Source organism: Melozone crissalis, unplaced genomic scaffold (assembly GCF_028551555.1).
Source record: "Melozone crissalis strain CALT ecotype California unplaced genomic scaffold, PUWL_Pcris_2 ptg000012l_1, whole genome shotgun sequence".
In the NCBI taxonomy this organism is placed as follows: Eukaryota; Metazoa; Chordata; class Aves; order Passeriformes; family Passerellidae; genus Melozone; species Melozone crissalis.
In genome coordinates this window covers 14,035,937-14,061,805 of record NW_026535790.1, presented here as the reverse complement: position 1 = coordinate 14,061,805, position 25,869 = coordinate 14,035,937, and the positions used below count along the sequence as shown (strand labels likewise).

The 25,869-nt window shown below is 55.9% G+C and overlaps 1 protein-coding gene across 2 annotated transcripts in view; it reads left to right on the top strand.

The window, feature by feature from the left end:
* The first annotated feature begins 20,430 nt into the window (after positions 1–20,430).
* PEMT (phosphatidylethanolamine N-methyltransferase) overlaps positions 20,431–25,869 on the top strand; it is a 41,865-nt gene continuing 36,426 nt past the window's right edge. The window contains exons 1-2 of one of the 2 annotated variants that reach the window (XM_054270768.1): positions 20,431–20,476; positions 23,395–23,502. In XM_054270768.1, the coding sequence (XP_054126743.1) occupies positions 23,410–23,502 (93 nt within the window). In that variant the 5' untranslated portion in view covers positions 20,431–20,476; positions 23,395–23,409. Of the gene's footprint in view, positions 20,477–20,676; positions 20,735–23,394; positions 23,503–25,869 lie in introns of those variants that run through there. The other variant, XM_054270767.1, reaches the window with a different exon arrangement.

Sequence of the window (25,869 nt, the reverse complement as noted above, 5' to 3'; positions counted from 1 at the left end):
CGAGGTGCTTGGCGTGGACCCATCCTTTTATGGTAAAATTAGGGCTAAACGCTGTGGGGATTTGCATTTGAAGTTGATTGATACGTGGCATTAGTGCACGCGTAGATAATTTTGTGTTTTGAGATCGCTGAGCAAGGAATAATTTTTATTTTGGGTCAAAGATAAGGGCATTGCGTTGAGATGAAATATGAAGGGGTGCTGATCTGTGTCACGGACACTGCGTTTCTCTTGGCTGGGGAAGGGGATGGCAGCCCTGCATTACCCATTCCTGCCCTTGCTTTTAATGCTTTGGGTCTGTGCCCGATGCAAGGAGCGATCCCCTGCTGTCACTTAATGCCAGGACACGGTTCCAACTTTATGAGCTTTGGAGTTTCCCCTTATTAAAAAAAAAAAAAAAAAAAAAAAAAAAAAAAAAAAAGCAAACAAAAAACCAGAAGAAACCTCTGCTTTATTTTATTTACTTATTTTAGCAGCTGAAGGCTGTGCCACGGAGAAACATTAATTAAATAGAGCAGTGTGGCTTGATCATTACGGGAAAGGTGTGGGGAGAGCGTTGCCAAGCTGGCAGTGCCTTCCAAACCCCCCTCTGGCAACCTGGGCTGATGCTGTCAGCAGCACCTCGGCCCTCCCAGCTGCTCAGTAGCAGTCCCTGCCCTTGCCCTTGCTCTTGCAGCACATCCCAGGCCAGGTGGCACGGCTGGTGTCACACCAGGATGTGCAGCTGTTCCCCTGGCAGCAAGGACAAGGGCTCAGCACCACTGGGGACTCAGAAGAGGAGGAGGGGGCTTCCCTTTGGGCTCCCAGTCCACCAGGGCTGAAGAGGTGGTGGCTGATTTGCTAAATGCATCAGCACAGGGCAACTCCCTCCCTCCTTCCCTCTCTTTATCCATCCATGGAATCATTGAATCCTGGAATGGTTTGCGTTGGAATGCACCTTGAAACCCGTTCAGTTCCACCCCCTGCCATGAGCAGGGACACCTTCCACTATCCCAGCTTGCTCCAAGCCCTGTCCAACCTGGCCTTGAACACTTCCAGGACTGGGGCAGCCACAGCTTCTCTGGCAACAACCATCACAGGGAAAAATTGCTTCCCAATGTCCCATCTAACCCTGCCCTCTAACAGCAGGAAGCAATTCCCCCTTCTCCTGTCACTCTATGCCTTTGTCCAATATATCCATCCATCCATCCATTGCTCCAGCTCCCAGCAGGAGCACCTGGGCTCTTTTGGCAGGAGCAATGTGGTTCATGGGGTACAGGGAGCTCTGAGGAGAGGGAACTGCAGACATTAATTAGGCAGTCGGTGAGATCCTCAGGTGCTGATAACTCAGCAGAAGCACCAGGCCATTTGCATGCAGGATATGTCCCAGAGATAAGAAATTATCCCACATCCCCACCCCGTGTCCCTCCTTGTCCCTTTGATCGCGTCCCAGGGCCACCACAGCTGGCAGAACAGGGTGACAAACGCCCTCCTTCTCCACCAAAGCAGGTGGAGGGAGATAAAAAGAAAGGGAAAGGAGGAGGGAGCAGAGCTGAGGAGCAAAATCAGCTGCACTACAAAACGCCCCGAGCAGTCACTTGTGCTTGAGGCCATCCCTGCTGTGTGGCCGAGTGGCTTTTTCCAGGCCTGGCAGGAGAAGCCCGGAGGGGTGGGAAGGGGGCCTGGGATGAGGGAAGGAGGAAGACGGCCCCAGTTGGAGCTTCAGTAGCTTTCAGAGGCATTTTGGGGATGAAAGCTGCCCTGGGGCCCCTCCCAGCGAGCAGCATTGCTGTGGGTATGCTGCGAGCATCGCGTTTGCCTGGCTGGCAGCTTCCTTGGTGTGCTGAAAATGGTATTAGAAAAAAAAAATAATAATAATAAAAAAAGCAAAACCTACAACAACAAAAAAATATAGCACCAGCCCCCCCCTCCACCCCCCCGTCTCCACCACCCAACAACAACCAAGAAAGGCAAAATCTTTCACAAGCCCGGAAGATGTCACCATAGAAACAGAAATCAGACCCACTCCACGGATCCTGCCGCCTGGGAAGGTGATAAAATGTTTTCTATCGATTGCTGTCGGGAAAGTCACTGCTGATAAGCCATCCGAGGAGAAATGGAGCGGGGACGCGGGGACGTGGGAGCTCTTCAAATGAGGCTCCAGATGGTCCCTGGGCTGCCCCTGTGCAGCAGGAGGGGACCGAGGGGCCGAGGGATGCCCGGGGGAGGCTGCTCTGCCCCGGGCTGGTGCCAGCGTGTGCCCAGAGAGGTGTGAGCCTGCCGTGCCCTTGGCTGCTGCAGGCACCGAGTGGAAAGCTCAGAGTCTGCTTTCCCGCCCGCTTCTGCAGCACAGCAGCTGTTCCTGGCTTTGAGCTGAAAGAGAGGAGGTTTCGATTGGATATTAACAAGGAATTCTTCCCTGGGAGGGCGGTGAGGCGCTGGCACAGATGCCCAGAGAAGCTGCGGATGCCACATCCCTGGAAGGGTTCAAAGCCAGGTCGGATGAGGCTGGGAGCAGCCTGGGATAGTGGAAGGCAGAGGGTGGAATGAGGTGAGATTCAGGGTCCCTTCCAACCCAAAGCATTCTACAATTCCATGAAAAACACGCTACATTGGGACAGATGAACCTTCCCCCTGGCAGCACCAGCATTTCACCCCCTCTTGCCTCGCCCGGCTGGGTATCACTGTGATCATCCCCATGGTGCTTTCCAGCCCTCCCAGCATCCCCATTCCCAGACCCATTTGCAGACTGGGGGCTGCTCTGCAGCTGGGAGCATCCCTGTGGCTGCTGGATATCACTGTGATCATCCCCGTGGTGCTTTCCAGACTCTGCCCTTCCAGCATCCCCATTCCCAGTCCCCATTTTCAGGCTGGGGGCTGCTCTGCAGCTGGGAGCATCCCTGTGGCTGCGGCGCCGGCTGGGAGGTGTGGGATCTTCCCGGCGGCTCTTCCAGGGCTGCGCACAGCGCCGGGGCCTGGCTCGAGTGCCCTTTGAAGAGATGGAAAATCCTATTATCTGCTCATTCTTCTCGCAGTGTGAAGCCTCAGAGCATTCAGCAGCAGTCGAGTGTGGTCTGCTGCCTGCAGCCCGGCGCTGCCTCCGCTCCCACCCACGCGGGGAGCTCTGGGTCACCAGGGATGGGCATCGCATTTCCATCCCCTGATCCATGCATTTCCATCCCCTGATCCATGCATTTCCCACCCCCTGATCCACACATCTCCCCCATCTCTGATCCATGCATTTCCCACCCCCTGATCCACACATCTCCCCCATCTCTGATCCATGCATTTCCCACCCCCTGACCCATGCATTTCCCATCCTCTGATCCATGCATTTCCCACCCCCTGATCCATGCACTTCCCACCCCCTGATCCACACATCTCCCCCTTTCTGATCCATGCATTTCCCACCCCCTGATCCATGCATTCCCACCCCCTGATCCATACATTTCCCACCCCCTGATCCATGCATTTCCCACCCCCTGATCCATGCATTTCCCATCCCCTGATCCCCACATCTCCCCGCTCTCTGATCCATGCCAGAGCTCAGGATCCAGCTGTCCTGGCCCCACAACAGCCAGTGCATCCCCCAGCAGTGGGGTGCAGAACACAACAGGCTCTGTGGGGGCCTGTGTGCTGATCCCCTGCTCCGTGGGGAGCCGAGGTTGCTGCTCCAGCCTGCAAATCCTCCCGTCATTAAGGCCGGGAAGGTGTAACCCATCTCACATCCTCCATCCCCGAGGCAGCTTTGCTGCCAGTAATTGGCAGCAATAAAAGAGGCGGTTAATCCAGGGCAGCGTGGGATGCAGGCAGAGGGATGTCTGCAGTGAAAGGCACCCTGGCAAGGAGGGGCTGAGGAAGAATACGCTCCTGGGCACAATTTGCAGCCCTGGAGAGCTGGTTGGATGCCACGGGGAGCATTTGCTGGGGATTTTGTTAATGATGTAGGCGCAGCCTTCCCAGCTTGGCCTGTGCTAAAGCCCTGGCTCGCACAAGCTGAGGCTCTTTGGCTTGAACTTAGACCAGCTGCTTTCCACTGGCTGGTGGATTTTTGCCTTGTTTCTGGGTGGTTCCATGCGGGAGATGAACAAAGGAGCAGTCACTGGGTGATTTCACCTTAGGGGGGTTTTTTTGGAGGAGAAGGGAAGGGTTAAACCATGCCTCGTTACTGAGTTATTTTAGGATGGTTGTGCTGAAGGGACTGCGAGAGGATTTGTCTGCACATGGGAAGATGGAATTTAATCAATATTGACAAGAGCCATTCACCAAAACAGGCTCATTCGCTAATGAAAGCCAGACCTGGTGTGTCCCTGGGGAAGGACAGCTTTGGGAAAGAGGGGAAGGAGGCACTGGAAAGTCACAGCTCCCACTCCCATGCTCCTGCTTCTTATGAAACCAAGCTGCATTTGGGATTGATTTTCCCAGCACAGAAAGCCTTTGGCTTGTTTGCCTCGTAGCTGCAGGATGCCCAGGACCAGCCCTGTGGCTGCAAAGCAACATTCCCATCCCTGCCCCGAGGATCTGGGTCCATGTCACCCCCTAGGCGCAGTGTCCCAGAGCCAGGCAGAGGCTGGGCTGTGTGTGGTGGCAGCAGAGCCAGTCCCACACAGACAGCTCGGGGTGCAATGGGGCAGGATGGGGTTCCAGGGGATTTTTGCCCTCCAGCTCAGATCACAGCCAGGAAGCAAAATCTCCTTCCATGAGTGGAGGTGATTCTGTCCAAGCCATAAAATCTGGGTTTTCTGCCACCTGTTTAACTCAAAACACCCCCAGAGGCAGTGGGAGAAGACTGGTTTGGTCAGAGTCTTGTGTTTTCCCCTCTATCCTTGCACTTCAAACCAGGAAGCAGCCAAGACACCTCTGTGACCAGCCCCTTCCAGCAATGGAGAAGAAACCTAATTTCTGTGGCTGACAGCTGATATTTCCCATCACTGCCAGCCCTGTATCCTGGAGCTGGGCTGAGCTCGTTATCCCACAGAGGACAAAAAAGTCCTGCCATCCCCCCTGTGCATCCCCAGATTCCTGGAAATCCATGGAAGACAGAGACCCAGGTGTCATCCTGCTCCATCACAGCATCCATGTGGAGCAGCAACCACTCTCTGCTGTGTGGAGGACTCGACTTCATTTGTTTGGCACTTTTTTTCCCCTCAAAAAGGCAGCACCGTATCCCCCAACCTTCTGGAGCAGCCGCGGGGCTGCTCCCGGAGCGTGGGGGCGAGTGGGAAAAAGGAGAATTCTGATCCCCCGCCAAGCCTCACAATCCCATCCAAGCTCACACTGGCAGATAATGAGCTTTAATGAGCAGGCCACACTAATTGGTAAGTGATCCCAGCGCCGGCTGTGGCAGAGGAGAGGGGAGAGCAGTGGCAGCTCGGGGTGAGGAGGGGCCAGGGCTGAGCAGACCCTGGTGGGGCAGGGGCTGCCAGGGATGGGCTGTGGCAGTGAGGGTCTGCTTGCCCCCATGGGGGGCTTCCTTCTGCACTGCAGGCAGGGCTGGGATTGCAGGATCTGTGCCTGGGTGCCATCTGTGTGCTGGGGAGCAGCAGCAGGTCAGGGGAGGGGATTGTCCCCCTCTGCTCTGCTCAGGTGAGACCCCACCTGCAGGGCTGCCTCCAGCTCTGAGCCTCCAGCAGCAGAAGGATGTGGAGCTGCTGGAGCTTGTCCAGAGGAGGCCAAAGGGCTGGAGCATCTCTGCTCTGGAAACAGGATGAGAGAGATGGGGGTGTCCAGCCTGGAGAAGAGAAACCTCCAGAGAGACCTCAGAGCCTTACGGGGCTCCAGGAGAGCTGGAGAGGGACTGGGGACAAGGGATGGAGGGACAGGACACAGGGAATGGCTTCCCACTGCCAGAGGGCAGGGATGGGCTATTGGGAAGGAATTCTCCCCTGTGAGGGTGTGAGGCCCTGGCACAGGTTGCTTTTGCTCTGAGGGGTGATGAGTGGCCAGAGGGCAGCTGGCACCTGCAGCCCTTGGGTCTGGGCTGGGGCAGGGTGAGCCTGGATGGCCAGGGAGCCAATGGTGCTAATCAGAGACATTCCTGAGGCAGCCCTAATCGCAGATCATTGTAAATTCCCCTCTCAAATGGAGTGGAAAAATGCTATTAAGCTAATATAACATCTCGGGAAGGACGCACTGCCGCCGCCGTCCCCGGGGAATCCGGCTGCAGGGAGGGGAAGGAGCAGGGGATGACAGCAGCCAGGAGGGCTGGGATGGTGGGAGCTGCCCAGGAACACCCAGCCCTCCTTGGCTGTGCCCTGCCTCAGTTTCCCCAGATGGCCAAGAGGCCTTGAGCTCTGATCCAGCACTCAGGGCACCCCAGGATCTCATTCAATGCTTCTCACTGAACCTCTGTAAAGTCAGGGGAAACTGAGGCAGAGGGGAGCCAAGGACAGCAGCAGGATCCTACCTCCCCTGGGTGCCCTCCTGCCACATTCTCTAGGAAAAAGGTGTCTAAGTCATATTGTTGAAATAGCAACACACCCAGGAGAGCAGCTGGAGCAGGAGGCTCCAGGGAGACCTCAGAACACAGGCTGAGCACAGAACCTGTGGCTGCCCCATGCCTGGAAGCTTCCAAGGCCAGGCTGGACAGGGCTTGGAGCAACCTGGGACAGTGGAAAGGGGAGTGAAACTGGGTGGATTTGAAGCCCAAACCCTTCTGTGATTTGTGTTGGGCATTGTGATGCGGCTGATTTGGGCAGTGCCTGGGCTGGGTGAGGACCAGCTCAGCTCTCTGGGGGTGCAGGGCTGGGGGGTGACCTCTGCCAGCACCCCAAGGGACAAACAGGGGATGCATGAGCACCATCCCCATCAGCCCCATCAGCGATTATCAGCAGAGCCGTGGTTAGATGGGAGCACCCTCACCCAGGGATGCCCAGGGGCTGAGCAGGAGCCCGGGGACCTTCCCAGGAGCCCAGGAGTGGCCTGTCCCCGCTCTGCCAGCTCCCTGCAGCAGCCGTGCTCCCTTCCAACACTAAGTGGCAGCCTCTGCCCGGCTTTGGGGCAGCCCCTGGCAGCGCCCGGGCAGCGGAGCCTGGGCAGCAGCGTCCACAGAGCGGGCAGCAGGGTCCTCAGAGGGGGCAGCAGCGTCCTCGGGGGGCTTCAGCATCTTCCCAGGGAATTTAAACATCTTCAGAGAGGTTTCAGCATCCTCGGGGGAGCTTCAGCATCTTCAGAGGGGGCTTTAACATCAGCAGAGCCTGGGCAGCCGCGTCCTCAGTGTGGGCAACAGCATCCTCGGGGGGGCTTCAGCATCTTCATGTGGGGCTTCAGCATCTTCAGAGGGGGCTTTGACGTCTTCAGAGGGGGCTTCAGCATCTTCACACGGGGTTTCAGCACCCTCGGGGAGCTGCAGCATCCTCTGGCTCCCAGGGCTCCCAGCCTGGTGCCAAGCACACAGAGGGTCCTGCCTTGGGACACCCTCACCCACAGCCCTGGGTGCCAGGCCGAGCCCTGCCCAGGGTCAGATCGGGTCAGTGCCGCCTGCTAGGAGGGAGATAAGGCTCAGGGCTGGCAGCTGTTGGTGCCATATGCTGAATTAGAATCACAATCCACTAAACAAACACTGTCTTGGGATGAAAATGAGCTGCTTAAGGCAAGGAGGTATTTCTGCTGCAGGTATTGACCCCAGAACCCAGCGTGGGGATTTGCAGGGCTATCAAGAAGCACAGGGATAGAAATGAGTCCTGGGGGCTGAATCCTGCTGGTGTGCCTGTGATTAGGGAAGCACTTTGGGACTTGTGCTGGATAAAGTGCTGACACTTCAGGGAAAGGCTGCTCTGGGTTTTCTGCAGCACAGGATGGGAGGAAAGTAAAATAAAAATAGGTCGAATGACCATTCTGGGTGTTTTGGTGGAAGGCAGCAGTTCAAACCAGCGTGGGAGATCAAAGAGAAAGGCAGCACAACACAGGGCAGCCCCTGCTCCCTCCAGGGCATTGTCCTTGGCACGATGACAAATTTTAACCTTGGGAATCGCACCCAGTTTGCCAAGATATCCCTGTGCAGAGCAGGAGCCCTCGCTCCCACACTGAGCTGGCCTCACAGCCTGTCCTGCACCACCAGGGCACAAAATGCTGTGTGTGAGGTGAGGATCTGCCCAGCCCTAACCCACCGCAGCACCTGCAGGCAGTACAGTCCTGCATGGACTTTATAAAACAGAATCCCAGGCTGGTTTAGGTTGGAAAGGACCTTTAAAAGGTCATGCAGTCCTGCCCCTGCAATGGGCAGGGACATCTCTAAGTAAATAAAGTTGCACAGAGCCCCATCCAACCTGAGCACAAATATTTCCAGGGATGGAGCACCCACAGGGGTTCCTTGGGCAACCCATGCCAGCATTCTACCACCCTCACTGTAAAAACATCTCCCTTATATCTAATCTAACTCAGCTTTTCTCCAGTGAGACCCAGCAGCCGGTAATTTACGTGCACCTCAACAGGGCTACAGCAACCTGCAAGGCTGCAGGTGCTTTATTTCCCTGGGGCTGGGGACAGGTACAGCTGATGCTCAGCCAAGGACACGGTGGCAGCACACAGAACCCATCCAGCTTTTTCCCCCCAGGCTGGGGACAGGTAATGGTCAGGCAAGGACATGGTTGCTCCTGGCAGCATCCAGATCTCATCCAGCTTTTCCCCCTGGGCTGGGGACAGGTACAGATGATGGTCAGGCAAGGACACAGTGGCTCCTGGCAGCACACAGAACCCATCCGGCTCTTTCCCCTCAGGCTGGGGACTGGTACAGATGATGCTCAGCCAAGGACGTGGCAGCACACAGAACCCATCCAGCTTTTTCCCCTGGGCTGGGGACAGGTAATGGTCACTCAAGGACATGGTGGCTCCTGGAAGCACACAGATGTCACCGAGCTTTTGGCCCTGGGGCTGGGGACAGGTACAGATGATGCTCAGCCAAGGACATCTGGCAGCACACTGATCCCATCCAGCTTTTTTTCCCCAGGCTGGGGACAGGTGATGGTCACTCAAGGACACAGTGGCTCCTGTCAGCACACAGAACCCATCCGGCTCTTTCCCCCCAGGCTGGGGACAGGTGATGGTCACCCAAGGACACGGTGGCTCCTGGCAGAGCTCAGTCCCACCCAGCCCCACTCCCTGGGCTGGCGCGGCCGCTCCGCAGCTGCGGGTCTCGATAAATCCCGATAAATCCCAATGAATCCCGATAAATCCCGATAAATCCCAATAAACCCCGGCTCTGGTGTGAGCCCCTGGGTGCCGCTGCTCTGTCACAGCCCAGCGCCCAGGCCGGGTTTGTCACAGCTCAGTCGGCTGGGGCACGTTCCCCTCCACATTTATCCCTTCCAGTTCTGGAGCGAGCAGAGCAGAGCAGCCGCTCGGAACCATCGCAAACAGCCCCAGGCTGCCCAACCCGTCCTGCACCACCCACGCTCCTTCCCCTGCTAAAACACCCCAAAATCCTGGAGAAACCCAGCCTTCAGCAGGCCTGGGAGGTGCCCATGTGCTGCTCTTCTCCCTGGGATCCAGCAATGGGATGTGTGGGAATGAAATGTAGAATCATTAAGGTTGGAAAAGACCTCCAGGATCATCAAGTCCAACTTCTGAATGGTGCAGAGTTGTGTTGTGGGGGGTGTTAGACTGGATATTTGAAATTCTTTTTTTCTGAAGGGAATGGTCAAACCCTGGAACAGGCTTCCTTCCTTCAATGTCCCAAGCCTGTCCAAGAAGCATTTGGAAAATGCCTCTAATAACATGACTTAGCTTTGGTCAGCCCTGAAGTGGTCAGGACCAGAGGATCATTGTTGGTCCTTTCCAGCTGAAGTTATTCTATTCTACTCTACTCTACTCTATTCTATTCTATTCTATTCTATTCTATTCTATTCTATTCTATTCTATTCTATTCTATTCTATTCTATTCCATTCCATTCCATTCCATTCCATTCCATTCTATATCTTAAAACTCATTCCCACATCCACCTTGAAAGCCCTTTGTGCTCACATACCTCACCCCCACACCCAATCTCAGGCTGCTGAGTTATTTCCATGGCCCCCAGATGATTTGTGGCCTCCTGCCACTGCTCAGAGGACAGGGACACTCAGATGAACCCTCCAGCCTGTCCCCCCACAGCTCCCTGGTGTAAATCAGCCCAGCGCGGGTGATTCCAGCCAGGCTGATTTATGCCACTCTGAAGCTCGGTGGTGATTTAGAAATCCCATTAGGACCTGTTCATTTCTGCAGGAGAGGTGCAGGTTTGTCCCCTCCTGCAGGGGTGGCACTGGCAGCCAGCTGTGCTGTCATTCCTGGGGCTGACTCCAGCAGGACCAGTGCTCCCAGAGCTCCATCCCAGCAAGGTGAAACCTCCTCTGTGCTCTACAGCAGGCAGGAGAAGCCAGCCCCATCTGCTGCCCCGGGCACCTACTCTGGGGTTTTTTTATTAAAGCTGATGTGAGAAACAACAGGGCAGCAGGAAAAGTGACTTCCATGGGCAGGGGAGAGCTGTGAGGCAACAGGAGGTGAATTTACCTCCATGGGAGGCCTGAAGAAGATGAGGGTTATTTTTTAAAAGGGAGAGTGAGACACAAGGCAAAAACATCACCTAGGAAAAAAAAAAAGAATCTCTCAGTACTCTCTTATTACTCTCTTATCCTCCTTTCCTGATCCTTCCTCTGGTCTCTGCACACACTCAGGGCATTTTGCCCTACGTGATGTTCTGCAGCTGGTGCTCGGCCACACAAATCACCCCTCAGCCAGGCTAACACACGACTGAACAACTGCAAAGGCACTTTGCAGCATCCTTTTTTTCACCAGCTTTAGCAGCACACTGGCTTTTATGGCACAGCTCTCCCTTCCGTCACTTCATCCAGCCTCCACCATGAACCACCCCCTCAAGAAAAAAAGAGGAAAGCAGTTTAAAACCAGGCCATTGCAGAGAAACAGCTCCCACGTGGAAAATTGCTCCTCGAGGGGTGCTGCAGCCTCCCCTGCTGCCATGGAAAGGCCAATTAGAGCTGGAAAAAGCTCTCAGGGGAGTGCTCAGGCAGGAGGTTTGCTGCTCTTTTGGGGTGAGGCTTGCAGCAGCCAAAGCTCAGCTTGGTGTGAGGGTCTGCAGGTCCCACCAGTGGGGAAGGGGTTTCTGAAAACAGGGAAAGCCTCTCTGAAGGATGGCTCTCCCGTGTTTTCTGGGCACCCAGAGGCTGGTTTATGCACTCAAGGCACCATTGCTGCCAGGTGCAGTGCATCTTCCACACCTTCCCTTGCTCCTTGGCAGCACCATCACCAGGATGCTCCATCCTTATTCCTGGAGTGGGGGCACCCACAGATCCCCCATTTCCCACCACAGTTCACCTATCAGGGCCCTCCCAGTGCTCTCTTCCTGAGGGATTTTTTACCATTTCAGTTCCTTTTTGCAGCTTGTAATAAATATCCTGGTTTTTGGTGCTTAAACATGTTGTGTGTGCTGGTGCTTGTGTGGCAGCCCATGGAGAGGGGTTTGTGGGTTATCCATCCTCCCTTTTCCCTCCCCTCTGCTGAGGGCAGGCTCAGAGCAAGCCACCAGCTCCTGTCCCCAGTGTCCCCGAGCTCAGCACTGTAACTGTGTTTGGGGGACAAGAGAGGAACTGTAAGCTCTGGGGACAACACAGGGCATCCCAGGGACACCCCCAGCCCCACAGCAGGGTTTGACCTTCACAGATGAAATCTTCCCCTTTTCTCCACCTCTCTCATCCTTCCCTTTCTCCTCCAGGAAAACAAAACTTCTCACACAAAGCACGGGCCAAGGAAATGCCATGCCAGCAGCCACGGCCTTGCAGAGCTGGGAACAGGCTGTCCCTCCCAGGGAACTCCCTGAAAAGTCAAGGCTGGGCTGGCTCTGTGTCTGGCACTCTCACAGGAGGCTGGATTTACTTCTGGCCATCGTAATCATGGAATGGCACAGCCTTGCTGCCTGCCCTCGGTCACATCCCTGCTTCCCCAGTGCTGTTGGAGACCGTGGGTGAAAATAAGGGAGTGATGGAGGGATGGAGCAGGAGGCTGCTGGCCACACACTGTGCTCCTGGCAAGGCTGGGAGCTGCAGACGTGTCACAGGCTTCTCCCTCACGGTCTCCAGGATTAGCTTAATAGCACGGGGAAATAACAGGATGAAAAATTCGCTCCCCTCCAAGCACTAAAAGCCAAGTTTCAAGGTTAATTGTCTGCCCTGTAGGAATAGCTTTTACACACTGCAAGGGGCTTAATTAGTGTCATTTTAGCCAAGCAGAGAGAGCGTGCCCTGGACCCATACTGCATGCCCCCAAGCCTATTTTCCTCTCCACGAGAGGTGATGGATTGCAGGCAGCTTCCCTGCACCAGAGCTCAGCAGGGACAGGTTTAGGGCTGATCATGGAACCCCAGGATGCACCTTGACAGCTGCTGCAGCCCCATCCCTGCACCCACTGCACTCTTAGGTCCTGCACTGAGGGATCCTGGCTGTGTCCCCAGGGATGTCCCTGTCCCCACTGACCAGGGGAGCACCCCTCCCCATTTGGGAACACACTGCCAGGCCTGGCTTTCAGGACAGCACAGGGGATGGAGGGGATTATTAGTTAGGGTTATCCTGTGTGTTCCTCCCAGCTTTGGGACATGGCCACTCTCCCTCCATGCAGCCAGGATTTGTTTTGAGCCCAGCACTGACCCCAGAGCGAAGCCAGACACGGTGAAGCTCCAAGGTATGAGGAGAGGCAGCTGAACAGCAGGGCAGTGCCAGCAGTGGGGTCTCTGGGGTACAGGGGCAGCCCATCTGCAGAGTGATTCAGGATTTCCCAGCCCAGGGCAGCTGCTTTGCCCTGGAGCATCCTTGGGGCAGGGAGGGAGCCCCCAAGGAGGGTCCCAGCCCCAGGCTCAGCCACAGCAGCCCCTGGTTGTGGTTTCCCATCTTCCTTGCCTCCCAACCAGGTGTTTTCTACGGACAATGCTCAGAAATCTGCAGAGCCAGCCACAGCTTCATAGCAATCGTAGTAGGATCCACCCCACTCGCTAACTCTGAAAGCTGATCCTCTCTAATATCATCCCAATCATTGAGAAGCTGTGAACCAGCATTAGCCTTTCAAGCTAAAGAAAGAGGGACTCCCCCCCTCCTTAATGATATGCCCCAACTAAACCCCAACCCCTGATTTTTTATCAAGCTCACTTCATGACTCACTTTCTCTTTAATCATCCCACCCAAACTCCTGTCACTCATATCAATAAATCCCCCCTCTAACAAATCCCCCCTCAGCAGCTCCCAGACCCACAGGGACAGCCATGACCTCCCTGCACCCTCACCATGAGGCTGCCCTGGATCCCTGCCCACCCTGGACAGGAGCAGCCTGATGGGATTTTTAGTTTTGCCCACATTGAAGAATTCATGGCAGCTCCCAATAAACCCATCTGCTGGTAAACCCTCCTAATTCCTGCTCCATCCACTCTTCCAGCTGGGCTTTCCTCCTCCCACACCCCACATTCTGCTGTGGGGTTGAGGCCACTGGGGCCACCCCATGCTCCCAGCTTCACCCCAGCCTCTCCCCCTTCCTTCCCTGACCTCTGCATTCAATTTCTCCCTGTTAGCTGATGTCCAAACAGGCTCCCAGGGGCTCTCCAGCAGCAGAAACAAACCACAGCAGAATAAAACATCCACCCCAATGGACAGGGCTGGCAGGGAGCCCCCACTGACCCACATCCCAGCTGCTGCCCCTTTTTTATGGGAATCTGCAAAAATACCCCAATTCTTGGCAAGTGATAAAAATACCCATTCCCTGGCAAAGGGAATGTCTGGAGTTTGGTGCTTCCAGGTGGGAAGGGGGGATGCATGAAGGAGGGAACTGGGACAGCATCTTTCTTTAGCACTAAAGGGATTAAACATCTTAAACCTGAAGCAAGGTAAACAGTCTGCTTTGGCTGGGGTGGGGAAACCCCAGAACTTCTGCTCCATGCCTTTTCATACAATCAAAGATCAGTTTGGGCTGAAAAGGTGAAGGAAGGGAAGTATTAAATTGGCTCCAGCAGTTTCTTTTTGTTGAAATGAGTTGAATCATGACCCAATAATGGCACCCAGCTCCCAGCCTGCCTATGGGAGGATCATGGCAGAAATCCTGGTTACCCAATCTGGGGGCCAAGGCACTCACAGCTCACGCTCCCCTCCTGCTGCTGTGGCTCCAGGCTCACGCTGGTGAGGAGTGATGTATTTTTAATTCTTTTAAGGGAATTAGGCTCATCTGTGTCTGACTATTCACACAGCCTCCACTTTCATTAATTTCTGAGCTGCTTCCCTGGATTCCTCCAGCTCTGGCAGGGGTTTGGTATCACAGGGAGACCAATTTCATGCTGATTTGACAGATGTGGGTGGCTGGAGAGCAGCAGGAGACCCCATTTGCCCCTTCCCCATCGTGGGGAGTAGTTTGGGTCACCCTCCACATCAGTCCCACAGGGACATTCTGCATTTCCCATTGTGTCCAGGCTGGCACATGGAGAGTCTCTGCCCTCCTGAGGTCCCCAACCTTCTTTCCAGGGTCCCCAACCTTCTCTCAGGGGTCCCTGACCTTCCTCCCAGGGTCCCTGACCACCTTTCCATCTTCCTTTTGAAACCCTTCTGTGATGCAGCTCGTAAACAGACACAAAAGCAGGGGGGAAAGAAGAGATAAGATAAAAATAACAGCAGCAGGAGTGGGTTTGAAGCAAATAACAGGAAAACATCAAAGAGGAGGGGGAGTGATGCTCCGAGGAGGTATTTATAGCTGGCTCTGTGGTTCCTCAGGACAGACCTGTGTGTCCCCACGGAGCCTCTTCCTGGCCCCCACAAGCCCACGTTTGTGTCCCTGCCTTGCAGCCAGCCCTTCCCCAGGAGTCTTCCATGTAAATTCAGCCTGAGGGCAGAGCACATCCCCACAGCTTTTAGAGACCACTCAGGGAAGGGCTGATGCTCTGAAAAAAGGCTCTGAGCCCAGCCCTGTGTGGCACTTGCTGTAGGGGCCATCACACCTGGCACGAAGCAGCCTCCACTTCCAGGCTTTTTTTCCCTCTGCCAAGTCCTCAATGAGAGTTTTTCTCCCCACAGCCCTCCTGGGGCTCACATCTGAGAGCAATGCTGATTGCCTGGGAAAAGCCAGGCACCAGCAGAGCGAGGGGTGAGAGATGGGCACGGAGGGAATGCTTGGTGCTGTGACTCAGCCCCTCCATGCGATGGATCCATCCCACCCCTCCTCAATGCTGCAGCCAGCACTGGGCATCTGGATGGCTCAGCTAATGGGGACACCCTAATTAGATGTGTCTGGAGCAATGCACCTTATTCTGGGATGCTGATGTGCAGGGAATTATTTTGGAGGCTGGTTCAGCCCTTTGCACCTTGCAGGAAAAGGTGCTGGGGTGGTTTGTAGGGGCAGAAAGCATTAGGGAAAACTGTTCAGCCTCTTTGGATGGACCCAGGGGCAATGGGGTTTGCTCCCACGTCTGTCATGGGATGTGCCTGTGGCCAGGGAACTTGGTAGCAGTGACCTTTTCAGCTGCCTTCTGCTTTGGGGAGCCTCAGCTTCTCTTAAAGCATCTGTCCCCATGAAAAGTGCTTTGGAGGGATTTAGGGCTTTGGGGGAGAGCAGATTGGCAGTAAACCCTCCAACCAGCTGTGCAGAGTCAGGACCTTTTGGAAAAGGGAAATCTGGGTCATTTCCACCCACCTGGAGCCTCAAAATGTCCTCCTTGTTTGCAGCCATCTCCCAGGCTGGGGAAGGAGCCGCAACTCCGTGGTGACTCTGCACACCCTCGCTGCTGCTCTCTAATCAGACTCAGGGTTTGCAATTAAGCGACACAGAGTAACCCTGGGGACAGAACCTGCTGTTTGAGCCCAGCTCAGACGAGTTTGGGGAGGGAGAGACCTGATTTCCCACTTAGCAGACAGGTCACGATCGGTGGATTCATTGATCGCAGAAAGCAAAGCCTCCGCTTCATTAGAGACACGCTGGTGATGAGCGTGGCCTCGGGGAGCAGGGAAGCTCTGAGAATCCTTCCCTAAATGTTATCTCCACCAGGCTCAGAGCGAGGGCTCGGGAAGCTCCTCTGACAGGATGGCTTCCTCTGGAGGGAGCTGCTCCATCCCACCGTGCCCATCGCATGCCAGGCTCTGAGGGGCACTGGGGCTCCCTGGGAATGCTGAGCCTGGAAAAATGCTCCTTTCTGCCTCTGTGTGTGCCTCTTCCCGGTGTGCTTCTCCCCACTGAAGTGTGACAAGGGCACAGTGCCCTGGCTCAAAGCAGTGAGGGCTGTGGCTGTGCCAGGGCAGAGCACCCGGGCGAGACCCAGCTTCAACACAGGGGCCACCTGGAGTCAGCGAGGAATTCCCAGAGCCTGGGGGTTTGTGAGGGATGTTCCCACAGAAGCATGGACTCAACAAGGCCTTGGAGAGCTGGTTCAGGTGCAGGCAGCAGGGGCAGGGCAGAAAGAGGCATCCCTATGGACTGGGCACACTGAAGATGGGCAAGACCCTCGTGCAAAGTCCTGCTCGCTGTGCTCCTGAACCACGACTGTGCATATAAAATGTTCTGGCTGTAACAGCCAGATCCTGCTCTGTCCTCTGCTGCATTCCTGATTTTCCCTCCCCAGGTCAGCTCTCCCAGAGGGAGGTTTCCACACTGGCTCCTGCCAATGGTTACTGGCAATAACTTCTCGGTGCCCTTCAATGCAGCTGCTCGAGGCAGCAGATGGGGATGGGGCTTGAAGCTGAGCCAGACTGGCTGCTTTGCAAGGAAAGCTAGCTCAGGATCAGCTGGGCTTATGCAAGTAGCTCCATCTACTCCCAAAGTTCCCATTCTCTCCTGTAAATACCTACTGAGATGCTGGGAGCAGTCTCACCAAGGTGAGCGTTGCCCACAAGCTGGAGCAGGGCCCTGCACCATCCCCTTCCCTGAAATCACGACGCTGCATGGTAACAACACCCACAGGCAAAAAGCAAGGGAAGGACTGTGAGCCTTCCACATGGAAATTTTGAAGGTTTCCCTGGGCTCTCTGCATGAGGGGAGTCACGCAGGGGATGTGGCTTTTAGGAAGGTTTCTGCTCCAGGGAATCACGCTGTGCTGCCGGTTCGGGGCAGGGATGTGTCATCCTGCTCCTGCAGGTGTTAGGACTTCTTTTTGCCAGTTCTTCCAAGAAAGCCTCTCCCGTGGGCAAAGCTGGCTGGCAGGACTCCCTGACGCCAACACAGGCACCCTCAGCTTTCATCAGTGACAAGCCTCCCACGCCGTGACACGTCCCCTTCGCAGGGGCAGAGCTGGAGCTCCCAAGATTTTGGCTCCAGTTTCTGGCTCATGCTGGTACACGGACGAGCTGGAAGCAAAAGCATCCTCTCTCCACCCAGCTTGGCTTCCAGTTAGGGAGCATCTCAGGCTTTTGGAGAATTTAGGTACGTGGAGGTGGTGTTGGTTGCTCTCTGCATCCCTGGGTATTTAAGGGAACTCAAGGAACAGTGGGGGCATGGGAAGGAGGAAAGGAGCAGCTGTCTCTCTGGATTTACAGGGATCAGCAGCTGAGCAAGTCCTCGGCATAACCAGGGTGTAACTGGGAGCAGAGTCTGCCTCACATACCATATGCTCCCAATCCACTACGCTCAATCAAGCCTAATAAAATTGATAGGGGAGCATTGAAAATCTCGTGATTAATTCTTTATGATCTGTAATAGGGGAGCTGTGTGCCAATTACTCAAGTAAATCATTCATCAGAAAATAAATAGAACTAACCTCCAGCACAAACACTAGAGGATTTCCACTAGGATTGCAGGTCTGGATTGCAGCACTACGCTGCTGGTAACTGTACATTATCTGATGGAGGACACAGCAGGAGCTGCAGTTTTGCTGCTTCTCCCCAAGGTTCCGGCTCTGTGCTCCAGCATCATTTGTTGTTCTTCACCACACATTTCAATGCTCTGTCCTTGATCTCCATGACCCATCAGCACAGGCCTTTGCAGGTTTGCAAAGGGCCAAACCCACACGGATCAGCTTTTTTTCAGGGCAGGTTTGAACATGAGGATGATGACACAGGGACATGGACAAAAAGGAATGGGAATAAGACTTGTCTTTTCTTTTCCCAGCAAGGAAACCAATCATTTGTCCTGGAAAATTTTTCCTGGTCTTGCAAGGAGAGCTGTCCCTCTGTGCTGAACTTACTGGATTGCAGTTTCCCAATCAATGTCCCATTTCTAAGGGAAAACCATCCAACAGCACTCCCTGCCCTAGATTTCCACATGTGGGGAATTTCCCGGGTTGTGTTTGAAATTTGAAATGCTCCTAAACAAAGTGCAGCTTGCCAAGCCACAGTGTCCTGCTAACACACATTCAGCATCCTTTGCAATGATGCAATTCCATATTCATCAGGGGCCCTTTGGGACCGTGGTGGGATTTCAAGGGGCACTGAGGGAGTTCATGCTGATAAAGGACTTGGGAAAGCTGAGGGCAATGTCCTCTTCGCAAGCTCGGTGCTCAGAAAGGGAGAGCTGGATTAAAGGCATGCCATGGGGAGAAGGGGAGGGAAGGGCACATAATATCCAGCCTTTGCAGAAAGCCCTCTTTGTCTCCTTCACAGCTGCAGGGATGTGTCCAAGGTGGGATGAAGGCCAGCACGGAGGGGCACCACTGCCACAAGCAGCTTCTTTCCTTCTTACATGGAAAAACTTCCATGGACAGGGAATTTGGCAGTGGAAATGGCAAGGAGGCTCAAAGGTGATTCACTGCCCCAAACACAACTGAGCTGGTGGCAGGACACTGAATTCTGCAGCACGTGCCTTCACTGGGGTGACAGGAGAGACATTTCCATGACAGCCCAACTCTGCTGACCCTAAATGGGGATCCAGTGAGACACTTCATCCCTCTGCACCTCCTCACCATCCATCCCTAAGCCAGCCCCATTCCTCCCTGCACTGTGCCACAAAACCCTTGTCCTGGCAGCACTGGCATCACCAGGACACCTTCCCCTTGCAGCCAGGACAGTTTGGAGATTTCTCCCTGCTGGTTCCTCCTGGAGGGGGACATGAGCATGTCACCCATCCCAGCCACCATCGCTTCCCCCACCTCATCCCCATCACCCTTGCTGCTGCTCCCAGCACCCAGCTGGTGGGACTCAGAACAAACATCCTCCCACCTGCTCCGGCGGCCCAGCCCGCGAGATGGCACAGGCGATAGATAATTACACACTTGGCACAGCAAAATCATCCAGCGCGGGGGAGAAGAGGCTGCAAGCAGCTGGAGATCATCCATGGGGAACGCTGCTTCCACCCACAGCGCCTCCGTGTGTGCCTCACCCCAAACCAGCCCAGCTCATGCCGTGGATGTGCTCCCTGGGCCCGGTGTGAGCACCACGGGTGCCGGAGCTGACGGTGCAGGTGGGGATGTGCTGGTGCCCCGAGGGGTTTGGAGCAGCAGAACTAAGGAAGGCTGACTTCCCTTGGAGCCAGACTGGGATCCCTGGGGTGTGCTGAAGTGTATCCTCCAGAGATGCCATTCTCCTGGGAAGGGCTTCAAGTGAGCCATCACTCATGCACACTTTCAGTGCCTGCCAGGACATGAGTACTCGGATATCCTGTCCCTTTCCTGCTCCCATGAGGCCTCTGGGAGGGACACTTGCAGATCATTCACACCGAATTCCTTTTTGAAGAAAATTTATTTCCTTGCAAAGCAGGATCTGCAAAAGCACACACCTTCAGGGGTCTACAGGGATGATACTACCTTACCCAGACAGGTCCAGGACTGCAGCCCATGAGGTGCACCAACCAGAAACATTCTAGAGAGGAATGAAGTAAAAAAATAACATGAGTAGTAATAATAACAGCAATAAAAAAATATACTGCACTGCTGAAGGCAGAAGGCTGCAATGAATTGTCCTTAAAATACGTTTAGACTTGGTAGCTTTAGATTTTGCCCTTGAATGAGTAATATTGGTCAAGCAGCATTTAATTTCCTGTGCCAGGGAGCCACTGCAGTTGTTTCCCAGCTCCTGGCCATGGTGTGAGCACTGAACTGGGACAGGGCAGAGATCACAGAATCATGGAATCATACAACAGTTTCGGTTGGAAGGGACCTTAAAGATCACCTCATTACACCCCCAGCCAAGGGCTGGGAAACCTTGCACTAGGCCAGGTTGCTCCAAGCCCAGTCCAGCCTGGCCTGGACCTCCTCCAGGCATGGGGCAGCCACGGTTTCTCTGGGCAAAAGGGAACGGGGAGGGATCAGGCAAGGGGCAGGCAGGGGAGCTGGCATGGAATGGGCAGGGGCTGGCAGGGAACGGGCAGGGGCTGGGCAGGGGCTGGCAGGGGACAGATGGGGGCTGGCAGCGCTCGTCTCTCCCCCGCAGCAGCGGCGCCCACTCGGTTCTCGCTCCCTCTCCCCCCAGGGCCGTCCCACTCCCAGCCGCTCCCCAGCTCCCGCTGCGGCCCCGGGGGGTCCGTCCCGCCCGCTCCCGCCGCTCCCGCGGGCCGGGTCCTAGTGCAGCCGCGGGGCCGCTCTCCGTCCGGCCGCGGCCCCACACGCTCACGCAGCCGCGGCCTGAGGTCAGTGCTGCCCCCGGCCCGCAGGCCCCGGGCCCGCCGCGGCTCCAGGCCCGGCTCCTCCCGGCGGGGCGGGACCGCGGCTCCCGGCAGCGCCACCGCGGGCCCGGCGCTGGGCCCGGGCCGGGGGAGCGGCGGGGGCACCCGGCCATGGCGGGGCGGCGCGGGCCGGGCGCGGGGCGGCGGGAGGCGGCGGCGGGCGGGGCCCGGCGCTTCCCGCGGGAGTGCTGCGAGGGGCTGGGCGGCCTGGACTACGGCCAGGTACCGGCGGGCCGGGCGCGGAAGGGAGGGCCCCGGGGAGGGCCCGGCCTGGGGCAGCGGGGGGAGCCCGGGCATGGATCCCCCGCCCTCCCGGTGCCGCCGCGGGGCTCGGCCGATCCCCTGGGAATCGCCCCCGCAGGTGCAGCAGGCCTCGGGATGCTCGGTCCCCGGTTCCCCAGGTGCACCCACCGCCCTGCCCAGCCCGGTGCCACCGCAGCCGGCACGGCACGGGCTGAGCAGGAGGCAGGGGCTGCGCTGGCACTGCGGGAATGCCCGGGGGTGCTGCCAGCGGCTCACCCGGGAGCCCCTGCAGCTCTTGTTAAAGGGCCCGTGCAGCTCCCATCCAGGTATCCATTCATCTCTCACTCTGGTGCCGATACAGCTCTCACCCAAGTGCCCGTGCAGCTCTCACCTGGGTGCCTGCACAGCTCTCACCAGGGTGCCTGTACAGCTCTCCCCGTGTGCCCATTCATGTCCCACCAGGTGCCCGAGCAGCTCTCACCTGGGTGCCTGCACAGCTCTCACCTGGGTGCCCGAACAGCTCTCACCTCGGTGCCTGTACAGCTCTCCCTGTGTGCCCATTCATGTCCCACTAGGTGCCCGAGCAGCTCTCACCTGGGTGCCTGCACAGCTCTCACCTGGGTGCCTGCACAGCTCTCACCTGTGTGCCTTGCACAGCTCTCACCTGGGTGCCTGTGCAGCTCTCACCTGGGTGCCTGCACAGCTCTCACCTGGGTGCCTGTACAGCTCTCACCTGGGTGCCTGCACAGCTCTTACCTGTGTGCCTTGCACAGCTCTCACCTGGGTGCCTGTGCAGCTCTCACCTGGGTGCCTGCACAGCTCTCACCTGGGTGCCTGCACAGCTCTTACCTGTGTGCCTTGCACAGCTCTCGCCCAGCTGCCTGTGCTGTTCCCACCCTCCCTGACTTCGGGGCTTTGATCAAGCGGGCACCGCTCGCCACGGTCATTGATCCCCCCAGCGTGGAGGAGGGGGCAAAGTTGAATGTTCTGTGCCCGTTACGTGGCTGTCCCAGCAGCTCGCAGAGACAGCTCATCCCATTAGGGCTCCCCTTTTATCCCGAGAAGCACACAGCCAGGCACAGGCCAATCTGCCTCCCGCTGGCTGCCGCGAATTTGGTTGTTGAGCTGGAGAAAAGAAGGTGAGTGTGATGTTAACGATGGTGCCTGCCAGGAGTTAGTAGGTCAAGAAGCTTTTGTTCAGCCCGTGCTAGCACTGTGCTCAGCAGCGTACAAAACGAGAGGAAAGAAGCTGTCCTGGTCCCACGGGATTGCAATTGAAGCGGGATTAGACAGTTCGGCCCCGGTGCCAGCAGCTGCTCGGGCTGTGGCTCGGCAGTTTGGAGGGATGAGGTCTGGTGGGGAAGGGCTGCTCGGGGGTGAAGGGAGGGGAGGAGAGGCTGTGGAGGGTGGGAATAGAGGGAGATGGGTCTGGATCAGGCCATGGGGCTGTTCCCATTGTTCCCTGCCAGCACCTGTGTCCCCAGGGCTCGGATGGAGGAGCCTGGAGGAGCTGGGGCAGTGGTGGTGTGAGGGCAGCTGTGGGCCCCAGCGAGGATCCATCCTCCCTTTCCCCAGGGCTGTGCAGTCTTTGCTCCTGCACTTTGCACCCTGGGCACTCATGGCTGGGCAGGAGGCGCTTGGAGAGGCTGGATGTGCCCTGGGCCAGCACGGCAGCTGTTCCCACAGCCTTTCCTCTGGGCTAGCAGAGGTGCTGGCTTACCAGCCCCTTTCCACGGATGACGCTGTGGCTCTGGTTCTTCCCAAGAGCCTGTGATGAGCCACTGGGAATTTCCCTCCCTGATACCTTTTCGAGCTGGGCCTGTCCCCTGGCATCCAAAGGTCTTGAAAACACAGCTGTGTTGGGGAAGCAAAAACCTTCCACATCTCGATGTTGTTGTCTTGGTTTTGTTTCAAGTGAGGGCTTGGCTTGGGATGGGCTATTTTGTTTTTTGTTTTCAATGGTTTTGACCAAAGGAAAAAAAAAAAAAAAAAGACACTGGCTGTTTTTCATCCAAATACCAGCACAGGGAGAGGGAGTGTGGAGGGAGAAGCAGGATGGCTTACTGCACGTAAAAACACTGACAATGTCAAGGAGCTGTCTGGGGAAAAATCTCTCTTTTTAAAAAGGAGAGCAGCGAGTTTTGAGGGGTTTTTGTTGTTGTCATTAAGACAGGAAATACTTCTGCAGCTCCACACAGTGCAAATGCATTCCCCCTTGCTGTGGAGGGGATTTGCATCACTCTGACTTTATGGGAGACGAGTTTGAAGCTGACACAGCTCATTGCTAGGGGATTCCGTGCAGACCAGCGCCCCTGGGACAGCCCTGTGTCCCCAGGGATGCTGAGACGCTGTGGAATGGTGCTCCCTCTCCTAAAACACTCACGAGCTGGCAGCTGGGAACTGGTGCTCATCCTCAGAGCAGCAGTGTCACCTCTGATCCTGTGTCCTTTTGGGCACGCTGTGAGTGTGAGGTTTGGGGGGACAGCTTGGAGAATTCCCCATCCTCCTTCTGGGCTTTGCACCTTGACACAGCACTTTGCAAGCTGTAACAACACGTTGCTTAGGGCTAGTAGAAGGTTCATGTACCCTTGGGGCAGCTGGTTTGAGGTGAAGTGCAGTAACCATCCCTTCCTCCACAGGTGGATGTGGCAGCCATGGTGCGGCTCTTTGGCTACGTGGATGTCACTGACACTGGCTTCATTGTGGCTGTCCTCTCCATAGCCTTCAACCCTTTCTTCTGGAATGTGGTAAGGACTGCCTTTGTGCCAGCTGCTCCTTTACTCTCAGCCTTCCTTTCCCAGCTTCCTTTGGGAGGAAAAACCTCTTTTGAGAAGTGTGCTGGGCTGGGTGGGAGGAATTTTGCTCAATTAGATCTCAGGAGTGGGTGAGCAGGGGGCTGTGCTGCAGCTCCTGGGGCTGGGGGTGACTGTGAGGGCTGTCACAGAGGAGGAGAAGGTGGGAGCCAGCTCAGGATACAGAAGGAATCTGGAGCAGAGCAATCAAACCCATCCTTCAGCCACATGTCCCACCCAGCAGCCAGGCTCTGCTCACTACTGGGGCTGAGCATGAATGGCATTAATCCCCATCAGGGTGGCTGCACTGGATATGCTGCCTGCTGCTTCCCCTTGAAATATGTTGGCAGCTGCTCTTGTGGATGGCAGGAAGCAAAAGCAGTCAGCCAAAAGTTGGCCTGAAAAAAATCCCTCCTCCATCATGCTGCAAAGCCTGGCAGAGAGCTGCCGGGTTGGCAGCAAGCCAGCCCTGGGAGGAGCAGGATACCTGTGCAGGGGTGATGTTTGCTGTGGCTGTGGGTGCCACAGTGCTTTGGGAGCCAAGGCTGGATAAACCTCCCCTGCCTGTTACTGCTGTGCTTTGCTGCCTCCTTGCAAAACCTGCAGGAGTCATTGCTGGCCCCATTCCGGAGCATTCCAGAGCCAATATGCCAAGCAGGAAGCCCAGGATGAGGTGACTCCCACCCTGCAGCACCCCTGTGGGCACTCCTGGGGATGGGATGTCATCTCAGCCACGACTCCCAAACCCACCCACCAAACCTCCCTGCAGGGATTCTCTCCCTGGAGAATTCTCCTTTAAAAGGCCTTATTTTTCCAGAGGGGAAGGACTCCTCTGTCTCTGAGTGCGGGGGCTCTTGAGATTGTCTCACACTGGGCTTTGGAAAAGGGAGGCTCTGCAGGCTGTGAGTCACTTTGGAAACCTCTGTCGGAGCTCTTTGTTGCAGCCTCTCTAATTTCTCATGCAACTCGTTATTAAAAAGTCTCACGGTGGCTGAAATGCGAGCTGGAATATGCCACATTATTTCGGCTGCAGAGTCATCATTTAGCATAAAGAATCAATGAACAAGAAGATTCAGGATGTGGTCTCTGGGGGGAGAGGCTGGCTCCAGCGAGAAACTGCATGAAAGGCAGAGAAAAAAGCACTTTATTAGCATCTGCTGCTATGCCTGCAACTCGTGGGACGCCTGCAGCTTGGGAAATAGCGTTGCTTTTTGGATCAGGGGTTTGGCTGCTGTTACAGGACAGGGAACGCCGATGTTAGAGCAGGAAGTTTGTTGCTCTGCGCTGCTGTTGTCCCCTCGCAGGGGCTGGAGGACGGCGCCGTTGGCAGCAGGTGGCACTCCAAGCCAGACGAGCAGGAGGTTTGAGTGAGCAGCCTGAGCTGAGTGCTGGGGAGAGCTCTGAGCACGGCATTCCGTGTGTCTCCATCTGGAATGGGCCGGGGGGGTCTTGCAGTCCGTGTGCCTCCATCCTTGCTCTGCCCAAGCCCCCCAGCATCTCCCTGGTGTTTGCAGTCCCATGTGTGGCTCACACCAGGCAATGCTGGAAGGCTCTTGCAGGGAGTCTGTGGGTCCTGCAGCCCCAAACAAGCCCTCACTGTCAGGTACAATTCAGCAAGAGTGGCCCTGGCTCTCCGTGGATTTTCCCTGACCTCCTTCCTTTTCCTCCTCCCCATCCTTTTATCCATGTGGTCATTGTCCCCTCCCTGCACCCAGCCAGCAGCTCTTCTTTCTTTCCCTCCATCCCTGCATAGGCTCTCTCTGTCCTTGGCTGTTTGAGTTCCTTCCCAGCAGCTGAGATTGCTTCTGCATCTGAATTACTCTGGGTTTCCAAGAGCTTCAGTGCAAAGACTGGAATCCTGCACAGTGCCAAGCACTCTGTGCTCTCTCTGCTCAATAACTAATGTGGGACGCTGGTCAAAATCTCTCCTGTGCACGAAATTCCTGATTTGGATAGAAATTGGGTGGGGATTTAGTTTGATTTAGTTCAGTGTCTTAATTCCCTGTTTCTGCTGAGCTCCAGCCAGGTCTGCCTCTTCCAGAGTTTGGTGCTGGGTTGTCCTTGCTGTGCAATGACTCTGAATAAATGTGTGGTGGGGAAACCCTGGCTCCATGCAGTGCTTGGGTCATGGAGAGGCACATCCCAAGGCCTTGATCACAGCAAGGTGACCTGGTGAGCAGAGGCATGTTTCTCTGGGGCAAAACCTGCAGAGTTTGGGGATGAAGCACAAGCTCTGGAGGCTGTGGCCTCCAGAGAAAAATGTGGTGCTTGTCAGGTCGGTGGATGTACTTTAGGTAAGAGCAATTTTGAGGACCAGGCCTA